The 10883-nt window shown below is 55.6% G+C and overlaps 1 protein-coding gene across 1 annotated transcript; it reads right to left on the bottom strand.

Annotated features, from left to right (window-relative positions):
• Nucleotides 1-737: 737 nt before the first annotated feature.
• Nucleotides 738-10067, bottom strand: PUNSTDRAFT_47580 (uncharacterized protein; the record flags this gene model as incomplete). The annotated part of the gene is made up of 19 exons (XM_007388415.1): nt 738-1190; nt 1247-1477; nt 1532-2027; nt 2090-2436; nt 2498-2854; nt 2902-3368; nt 3423-3554; nt 3580-4000; nt 4052-4135; nt 4190-4276; nt 4368-4961; nt 5013-5129; nt 5184-5288; nt 5539-5640; nt 5690-5800; nt 5860-5968; nt 6875-6969; nt 7004-7254; nt 7307-10067. 19 exons carry the CDS (start codon nt 10065-10067, stop codon nt 738-740), a joined length of 7320 nt encoding a protein of 2439 aa, XP_007388477.1.
• Nucleotides 10068-10883: the final 816 nt, after the last annotated feature.

A 10883-nucleotide genomic window follows, 5' to 3' on the forward strand; every position in this document is an offset into this window, starting at 1 on the left:
GTGGGGCGCCCTTGTGGAGTGTCAATGAGTGGGCGGTGGACTCGGCGCGGAAGCTGCTACGCAGGAAGGGACCGTTGTGGATGGGAGATATGCTCGATCGCAGGAGTCGTATGGAGGACGATGTGCCGTTAAAGTGATAGATATCATCGATATGCTTGGATTAGTTTATGTACAGGGTTCGTAACAGCAGCGTGTGGATAATGCAAATTTAAACCTGCACATTCATTCAATGAACACAAGCTCCTTCCACTCTCTCTCGGACGGCGAAGCTTTGGCGCGGAGCAGGGACCTGAGGAACATGGGAAGCATTGCGTACCACTCTCGGTCGTAGAAGCTCTCGGGGAGGCCAACTACAGGGTTTCGAGTAGACATTTTCCTTGTCTCCGGAGGGTCTCTGATACGCTGCGCTCGCACCCGCCCCTGCCTCTTGAACGAGGGCAATTTCGCATGCATGGACTCCAGGATCTGCAGCTCCTGTTCGATATTGCGTCGCCACGGAACAGACATCACCTTGAACACCTTGGGTTGCGTTGGATCCTCCTCGTCCTCGCTGCCGCTGTCCTCGGAGCTCATGCCTCCTGCGCCAAACATCTCTATCATGCGCTGGAGGAACCGCCAACTGTCTGCATCTGCATCGTCCTTGCGATACTCGAGGATTTCGCTTGCGGCGGCCAGTCTGGTTCAATATTTCTATTGCAGCTGTTAGCGGTTGTACCTGCAAGCCGTAAAGTGCACTCTCATACATAGGTGCGCGCGTCTGTGTGCCTCCGCATCCTCATCAGGTTGTCCTCCCTGGTGGCAAGACGGGCTAGGATTTCTTCCATCGTCTCTTCCTTCCCGGTCTTCGGATTATGGCGAGGACGACGTTGCCGCCATTTCTTCTGCATCGTTGAAAGGCGCGACCATATAATGTCTTCCCAGTACGCTTCGCTCCGGATATCTTCTGTGTACTTGCCGTTCTCCTGGAAGTATTTTCGCGCATTTTCTACCATCAACTGGAGCCAACACTTGTTCCACAACGTGTTCATCGTAGATAGATCTGGGATCATGTTCTCCGGCGTGGGTCCACCATCCTCACCGCTGCTCTCCTCAAACTGACGCCTCTGCTCTGCCGATATGTTCGTGACACCGAAGAGGTCAAAATCGGTCTTGATGCCGAGTCTATCGCGGACCACCAGAAGGACATATCTCTGCTCCGATGAGATATTGTATCCAGAGGTTAGACGTGTAACTAAAACGAACTCACCGCATGGCGAGCCCTGCCCTCGCGAGACACCAACTGTTTCTCTTGTCGCAACTTCTCTTTCGCTGGGGTCATAGGCCATGACTTCGTCTCGCTCTCGGTGTCAGCATCAATCGCATCGTCGTCGTCCACGAGTTGGGCTTGGTGGGCAGAATCCATCGATGATGATGCTTGAGGCAGTGAGGGGGGGCCCCGATCGACTTGCTTGCCCTTCTCTTGCGATTTTGGCGTAGGCTAATGTATGTTGTCACATTTGATAGCGCGATGGACGAACTGGATTAGACATACCGGAACGAAAGCTACGGGCACACGCAACAGTCGGGTTTGCTCAGTGATTCGACTTGGTCTTAACAGCAGCTGTGTGCGCATAGCACGAACATCATCCGGGGTGATCTCCCTCCGTGGGGTCCTCGGCAGAGTCGTCGGCGCGGAAGGCTCCAACCCTGCGGCAGGCGACGTGGGCTGCACGTTGCCGGGTGATGCACTAGGATCTTGCATCGTGCTGGGCGGTGCACCCGTGGCGACTGGAGCTTGCACAGACGCACTAGTCCTAGGGTCTTGGATTGTGCTGGACGGCGCGTCCGTGGGGACTGGAACTCGCGCAGATGCTGCGGGAGTTGTGGTTGCCGAGGATTGATGTGTCGCCTTCCCTGGGGCAGTCTCCCCTTCGCCAGCTGATTTGTTTGGGGGCACTGGAGGGTTCGAGGATGGCTCCGCCGGCGCCGAGGTCCCAGAAGGTGGAGAGGCGATTGAAGAATCTCTTGGTAGTGCTTTAGGCCTTGATCTAATCAACGATAAATCCGGACTCGATAGGTTTTTCATCATATCAGCGACGAGTCCCTGAACCGGGCGATTAGTACCATTGCACCACCCCCAGAAGTAGGTGCACGTCGTACCACAACCCTCTCAAGCACTCCGGCAATGGGCAGGTCGCTCAACGTCTTTGGCGTCTTTGGCGAAGGCTCTCGCACGCCATCCGTTATTTCGAGGACAGGAGCCGACTCGTCATCGATCGCCGGCGGGGGGGACGGGCTTCTACCAACCAACGCCTCTTTCGTCTCTTGCGCTACATCATAGACTCGTTCCATCATATCCAGGACCTCCTGGCGCTCCACGTATAGCTGTTCCGTGCGATCTCTGTTGGACAATTCATGTTTCAGTTCCGTCACCGCCTCTTTTGCACGATCTCGAGACTGCATCACGTCCAGTGAATGAGATACCATCTATTTTACTTAGCAAGTTATTAAGACGGACCTTCCTCGTGTTTACGACCACCATCTCGGCGTCATTCAGCTTTTGCAAATACGTATCACGCTCCCTCGTTTTCTCCTCAGCGATAGCGGTGAGAACCTGCACCTTCTTCAGGCATGGTTTAAATCCATGCGACAGACGTAGCAGTTTCAACGGATGCACCGCGGTCAATTCACCATTTTCGCGGGCAAGTTCCTGCACCCTATGAGCATCATTCAAAAGCTGTTCCGTGTTCTCGACCACGGATCGCAGCTGAGCATTGATTTCCGCTAACGAAATCGCGTCGGTACCACTTTCTTGCAGCATATGAACGTCGTCAGGCTCGATTGGCGCGATTCCTGGAGTCGGGAGAAGCTCGGACTATCCAACCGGTTAGTTGAACGTCTCCAAGGGTACGAAACACATACCATGTCCATCCTGCGGCTGTTTCCAAGTAATCTTTCCACATCTTCTGCATCGCGCTGAGTGACAACGCTTGCCGCACGCGATGTGGCTAAGTCGTCTTGCAGACCCTGGACCTCGGATTGGTGATCGATGACCACTTCCATCATCGCTCTCTCATGTGCGGCATTCATCACCTCGACATCCGCAGCATAGCTTTCCCTCAACGTCTGGATCTCCATCTCCAGCTGCTCGCACCTTCGCTCCGCCACCTGCGCGCGCTGCCTCAGGTCTTCAAGGGACTCCTTGTGCTCCTGTTCCACCCGCTCCAGCCGCGACCGATATTCGATCTCCATGTTGGAGAGCTCCTGCTTATGTAGCTCGGCAAGCGTGGAAAGCTCCTGCTTATGTAGCTCGGCAAGCGCGGAAACGCGGTTCTGTTCTTCTTCCTTGAGTTGTGATTGGAGTCCAGCCGACAACGCGTTGTACTCCGCTGCTCAGCCAACTTCAACTCGACGCTAACAATGGGGAATGCTGCAGCACGTACCAGAGAGCTTCGCAAGACTGGCTGCTTGCTCGTCACACCGCACCTGCGCGGTTGCCCGCGCTTGCCTTTCTTCTGCCAGCTCTCGACTCTGTCGACTATTTATCTCTGAAGACGTTATCAGATCCTGGCGGGCTTGTGATGTACATCAGAAACCTACCCCTGAGCGCATGATACTTGTTCTCCGTCGCTTCTTTCCCGTGGCGAAGCTCTGCAATAACGCGCTCCCGGTCCGCTAGGACTAATTCTAGCAGCACCGTATTGTCCGAGTACTCCGTCTGCAGTTCGGCGTCCGACATCTCGCGACGGTCGACTTTTTGCGTTTCGATTAGTCCCGTATCGTTCAAGTATTCCGTCTGCAGCTCAGCGTCGGACATCTCGCGATGGACAACTCTTTGCGTTTCAATCAGACGGCTCTCCATCGCAGACAACTGCTCTTTCACAGCCTGGAGTTCTTGGTCGGACGCCAACAGCTGACCAACCACAGACTCGTGGTTTTTCTTTGTTACGGCGACTTCCTCGATGGCCGCGTTCCGTTGCTTCTCAGCCTCCGATAATTGCTCGTGCAGCCGTACACAGTCCTGCAACAGGGGATCAAGAACAATCCTTGTGGCTTGAAAGTCTTGGCTTACCCGGTTCAGTGACTCGGCAGCCCTGCGCAATTTGTTCATCTCCACCGAGGCATCCGCTAGCCGGCTCTCCAAGGTCGCAATGTCCTGTACAGTGCATCGGCAACTAACTCAATCGAGGGAAGCGAGGAACGTGCTCACCTTTCGCGCTTCGGCCAAGTGACCGTGCTCTTCAGATGTTTCCACCTTGCTCTCCTGGGCACTGCGAGCCTGCTCATCACGATCTTCCTGAAGACGTGTGTACTCGTCTTGTAGTTGAGAGAGGTCATGCTGCAGGGCGTTGAAGCGCTTGCATCACCATTCCACAACGTCGACTTACTTGTAGCTGGGCGCAGGTTGTTCGTAAATCGACACCTCGTTGCGTTTCCTGTTCGTACTTTGCGCTGACCTCCTGCAACGCCGCTGTCGCTGTCTCATGTGCTTCTGCATGACGCTCCGCAGCAGATACCGCGTCTGCCACCGCCTGGATATATATCAGTTGCGTTTGTACTCGGGCTGGTTTCCACCCAAAGTTCACCTTCCGCATATCAGCGAGCTGCTGTTTCGCTGTATGACACTCCACTTCCAGGTTTACATATCGTGCTTCTGATTCACGCAAGGCGGCTCTAAGCTCTTCGACGAGGCGCTCGTTCTTTGCCCTGTCGCGGCGGATCTGCTTCGGTTCAGGTTCTTCCAAAGTCATTTCTCGTCGAAGTCCTGCAGCGCCAGTGAGCGCAGGTTGTGATGTCGTGTCGTCATCTTCGTCAAACGGGTTTCTCGACGGCGATGCCGTGGGTTCGAGGGTGAATGCCGGCAAGGATAGGTTCCGCTCGGACACACGCGACGGCCTCTTCTGTTGGGCAGCAGTGAGCTGCAGCTGCAACTGAGCATTCGCGCCTTCCAGACTCTGGATGTCCTTTCGGTACTGTTCGATCTGCAGATGGAAATCACGACAAGCGGGAGGCACAATGTGAATGATACGCACTCCTCTGGACGCCTCTTCTCGCTGCAGCTCCACCAATCTCAATTCCGCCGTGCGTGCTTCCAGCTGTGCTGCGGCGGTAGCGATATCCTCCTCCAAACGATGGCGATCCTGTTCTTCCTGTATTTAGGAAGTCAGTGCTATCACCGACACTACTCGCGCACGCGAATCGACCTTTGAAAGCCTGATCTGCAACTGCTCGAACGCTCTTTCGTCGACACGACCCTCCGGTGGCTCCTCCCTGCTCCGTGCCTTGAGGATGGCCTGCGCTTGGTCGATCTGAGAAACAGATTCAGCGCCAAATTCGCGTGCACAAGGAAACACAGGTGGCCAACATCGTTGTATGCGTCCCTAGTCATGCGTCGCACGTCCATCGCAAAGGATAGAACCTCGTTCGGAATTTCATTGCCATGCTTGAGCATGCGCTCTACCAGAAGCTCAAACATTTCTTCCTGTGTCGCCCGAGCCTTATGGGTCTAACATCAGATCAGCGTTGGGTCGTTTCCAGGACCCAGACCCAGCAACTTACTTTCAACATGCGGGCGCTTAGGACTTCGACAGCCTTCCTATCGGGTTCTTCAGACATCTCAGCTACCACGTTTGTTAGTTCGTCGATCTGCTTCTTATGGGCCTATGGAAATGTCAGTGGGCATGGCACCCCTGGTCGAGTAATACATCACCTTCATGTCGAAGTTTGCTACCATATGCACCTGTGCTATCTCTCGCTCTCTGAGGGTCTCGTCCCACGTGTCTTGCCATTTCCGTAGGGCCACAGTATCTGTCCCGGGACCCTGTAGGACAGTTGTTCGACGGTGCGTAGGGCGGCGACACGAGTCACGAATAAACTTACGTCCATGTCGATGTCCTCCACATCCTGGTCGTCCGCACCGCGATCTCTTTTGCGCCGCTTGGAGGCGGCAGGTCGCGGGTTCGCGCTCGAGAGATCCATAATGATAATCCTGCGGAACGCGCAACTGGATCAAATAGTGCGCGCGGATCCGGAGGTCCGCGGGCAGGCACAGGGGATGCGAACTCCGCAACACGCTCCCGACACGTGCTGATCCATGAGGAAAGGAGACTCGAGCACGACGGGTGTGTTAGACAGCGCGAGAAGTTGGCCAGGGACCACCATGCCCTGCTAGAAACAGATATAATGAAGCGTGCGGAAACCGGCCCCACAGCACACCAAGTCGTTCCCAGACGCAGACTTGGAAGATGAGCCGTAACCGCATCGCAATCATGCCTTCCAGAGACGTGAGCTCGGTTTCTCTACGGCGCATTTCCGCTCATCCCACGTACAGACAAGAGAGCTCCGACTTCGCAGTCGCCTATACGCGGGTAGCGATACCACGCCCCGAACGGTGACCGTTCTCGTCCGCGAAAGACGCCGTCAACCGTCATATCGCTACCCCATACCGGAAAGTGTTCTCGATTCCGCCAACGTTCAACCTTACGTGCACGATATCGTTGTGCATTTCGAATTCGGGAGCCGAGTCCACCGAATTTTACTATTCTTCAACAGACACAAGAGACTGCCCGCGAATCGATCCTTACCTACAGGATGTCGTCCCGAATATAAAGGAGACCTCTTAGCCATGCGGTTATCCGCCCGCACCCCCAGAAGCCCCGTCAACATGAGAGCAGGAGACTGGAGGGTTGCAGACGAAGCCGTGAGACGGTAAGCGCATTGCGTCAGGTTACAAAATACCAGACGCTGACTTTGCAGTAGATTCACCCTTTACCGATTGACCTGGCCGAATTGTAGAAGATTCCCAAGAGAGATATGGCTCTGATATTGCTCCATGTACATATTGCAACGCATACAAATACTTCTGATAAAATTAAGCCCTGCCTTTCCCCTTTACCTGAGGCCCCCGTGCGCGAGAAGCGGGCAGAGTATCACCGCTACCACGCCCTCGACGTGGCCTACTCCCCGATGCGACAGGACCCTGGGCAGCAACTGCAGCGGGGCGGGATGAAGCAGCATGAGGGACCCTCGCGCTCAAAGACGCTCGTGCGATCTCTTCGAATGCACGGAACACGCGAGCCCCACGCTGATTACGAGGCCGCTGATTAGCCCGCCATTGATCCGACAGCAGCGGTTGCTTGGAACCGCTGCGACACCCGGCGACGTGCCCGCGGAACCACGCTTCATCGGTCTCCGTCCATATCCCATGATCCCAAAACTTGTTGCCCCGAGGGAACCATGACACGAGAACACGCCGGCCAGAACTCCCCTTCTCAGCTAGACGCGAGGATTGAACAACAAAACGCAACGGGGCAAAACACTGACTTACAATCGATGACCACATACGAACCGCATACCAGGCGCTGCTCTTCCGGAGACAGAATATCGTCTATGTATCGTGCACCGTCGGTATCCACTGCAAATGCCGCCCAAGCCTTTTGATCATCGGAGGGGCCGGCCACCCCAGACTCCAGCAGGCCGGCGGGGCCATATTCCAGCGCGATACGCCATACCGGACCGCCCATCATCAACGCTGCCCTCGCGCGTTTCGTCTTGAGGAACTCCGTGACGATGTATTCCCATGCCCCGAAATCCTTTGCAGTCGCCTTCCCGAGCCAAGTCTCCCGGATTCTGAACGGCAGGCCATGCCTAGTGGACTGCCTAGGCGTCTCCGGCTGGTTGTTGGACGCCTCACGAACATACGCCAATTGGAAGGCCACGCCGTTATGCAAGAGGTGTCGGGCCAGGCCCGTAACCTGATCGCAGCCCTCCACAGATGGATGATCCCGGAGATAACGCATTGCCTGCATCGTGGACACGGCGCTCTTGAGAATCAAGCAGACCGAAGAGGCACCCTCCTGAGCTTGATCGCGGAGCCGGAAGACGTACACGAGTGCCTCGAGGGGTGGATGTACTTTTCCCGCATCACCAACACCCACATTATCTTCAAATTCGCGCGTTAACTTCATCGTGCGACAAGTTAACTGCACCTCGCCGATCTGACTTGATTGGAACTCGAAGTTCCAGTCATGAACCACCGGCGGCAAGTTGGCGACGCTGGCGTGGATCTCAACATATCGCGTATAATCGCGCAACCGGCTGACCAGCGCGACGTCCTGACCAAGTACCAGGCCGTCGGGAGCGGTTCTGCTCCCGCCGTATATGTAAAGCAGCCTGTCCAGATCGTACGGCTGCAGCGGGCCGTTCGTCGTATCCCCGCGCCAGTGGATGGTGTCGCCGTAGGTGTATGCCTGAGTCTTCCACCCGTACCGCAGGCGAAGTCTCTCGAGCAATCCACCGAGAGAGAAGGATAACGAAAACGGATCTTGAAACGGTCGATCAACGACCTCCACCAACGAATCGTGATACTCCTCGTAAGCGGACCGAAAAGTATCCACCTCTTCGCTGGTGAATCCGAATTGCGGTTGACCGCGGTTGGGATTCCGAGGGAGGAGTAACGGTTCGTTCATGGCGTCGCCTTCCGCATCCCAACCATAATCAACGTCGATGATATCGGGATCATAGCTGGCGAAGCCCGCCGCCGCGCTCTGTGAGGCAGCAGGTCGACGAGCGCCGCTACGAGGGGGGAGACCCCAACCGCCGTACACATCGATTTCGCGTCTTCGAAGATTTATCCTGAAATGACGATGATCGTACGCGAGGAGGACGTTAGGTGCGGATGTAGGGGAAACTAGATGCCTGACGAGGTAATCACCATCCCCCACCCACAGATAAACGTCGCATGCAGGGCCGTCTGTGATCACCTCCTCGTCAGTCGGAGTCCACGACGATCGATTGGCACGCATCAGCTCCGCAGCATCCTCCGCATCGCGCCGGCGGAAGAACGTGTTCATCGACACGATGCCTTCTTCTCCTTCCTGCTCCGGACGTACATCCGGTCGATATATGGCGAAGGAGTCCATCGTTCGTCTTGCGATGGACCACGCGTTGTGACCTGGAGTGGCCGCCCCCAATACAGTGTGCAAACCCCCCAATTCCCGCTCATCGGCGGGCCACCAAAACTGGATCGGAAGACCCCAAGCGCGTACTGTTTTTATCAGCGGCATCAGATATTCGTCACGCGTCCTGCAGCGCAGCGATAATCCCGCGCGCTCAGGACCAAAGAGGCTAAACACCGGAGTGGTGAAGAGTAAATCAATCCATATGGGCGTCAAGGTGCCCGCCCTCAGGAGATGTTCCCGAATTTCCTCACAGGAAAGATGCCGCCGGAGGTAGGCATACAAGTACGAAACCTCGCCGATCATTGGCGAGAATGCGTTGATTGCCCGTTGGGCGAAAGTGCGGGCGCGCATGCGAGTGGAGAAGGAGGCCCTCATGTTCATGTCCGTGGGCCTGGCCATTGCTTCGTATTCGACCCCGGCGAGCCTCGCGTGTGTGGCAAGGGGATGGGTGGCAAGGCTGGCCTCAGTCCTGACCAAGGCGTCCACGATGTACCACCACTGCTGTAACTTCTCCTTGCTGAAAAAGAAACTTTGAACTCCTCCGGCGATCGTCTGTTCGTACACCGGCATATCGAAGATGGATGCGAGGAGTGGGTAATCGGCCAGCTGCGTAGGGTCGCGGAGCATGAAGCACAGTCCGAGGTTTCGGTTGGGATTGTACGGGATCACACCGTAGAATGACGTTCGATGTATGACCCGTTCATCGGCGAACACGTCCCACAATTCCTCCTGAAGCATCAGTCCATATCGATTGCGTAATTTCTCTATCTCGGTAAACCCGCCTTTCGCGGGCGCGGCAGACGTGAACAGATCCACGGCGTTGAGCTCGGTCACCACGGATGAGCCCCGCACCGGAGTATTGAAGGGACCGTAAGTTCGAACGGCGGAAGGACGGACGACATCGGACGGGAGCTCCCAATCTGTAGGTGCGCAATGCCAATCAGGGTATATGTCTGCCCAGCTGTGCGATTGCGGGCCCAACGGAACAAAATTTTGCTGTCCTGCGCTGCGGGGGAGCGCAATGTGAGATTGTTCAAACCTTCCGGTGCGGGGATGGTGAAATCCGAGCGTGATCTTAATCTCGTCCGCCGACGCAGAGGGAACCTGGTGAGTGGCTGGGGTGCTCATGGTTGCTACAGTACGAGTTTCGATCAGCTGCAAGCACCCCTGGAGCACATCTGCTCACTGACTAGTCGCGAGATCGGAAGGCGCTGTGACGAGATGCGGGGGGAACGGAGCACGATGGGGCAGCCTGCGACGATATAGATAAGGTCGACCTCGCGTTGATCGTTATTACCTACAGAAGCTTGCTAGATCCGACTTGGCGATTTCATCACCGCCCCAGAAACTTCTCTGCACGCCCACGCTTGGACACTCACACACCAGCACGCAATCACACAGCGATTGAAAAGAGTTAGATCTACCGTTGATACAAATTTTCTGTTCTATAGCATTGCGAATGACTATTTCTACCTCACGGCCGCTTAATACAAATATCCTCCTGCTTGATGCCGGATTTGAACGAAGTGACTTCCTTCGAAACGAGGAAGTTGCAGTTAGTATTATGCCCGACTCGCTCACGGATACGAATTGTTGTCGCACCTGTTTCCGCGTATCGCTACAATCAAACAAGCTGGAGCTCGGTAGGAAGAGCCTAGACTGCGCGGTTCAATTTCAGGTTGTCGTCGCTCGAGCGAAGGACGAGACTTACCCCTCTGACCCAACGGCACTTTGAGCGAGACGACCCCAGAACCGTCGAGCCGGGTCAACGTTGTCCCTCGCCAGATCGCAAGCGACTGGCACCTCTGCTTCGGTTTTATCGCGGGTCATACCTGCGCACAGACTTTAGCAACGCGACGGGGAAAGAATCGATACTTAATTAGAGTGTAGCCGATGGTGACTAGGAATGGCTTCTACTAGGTATTGCCTATGACGATCGCGTCG

Source organism: Punctularia strigosozonata (genome assembly GCF_000264995.1).
Source record: "Punctularia strigosozonata HHB-11173 SS5 unplaced genomic scaffold PUNSTscaffold_18, whole genome shotgun sequence".
Classification (NCBI taxonomy): Eukaryota; Fungi; Basidiomycota; class Agaricomycetes; order Corticiales; family Punctulariaceae; genus Punctularia; species Punctularia strigosozonata.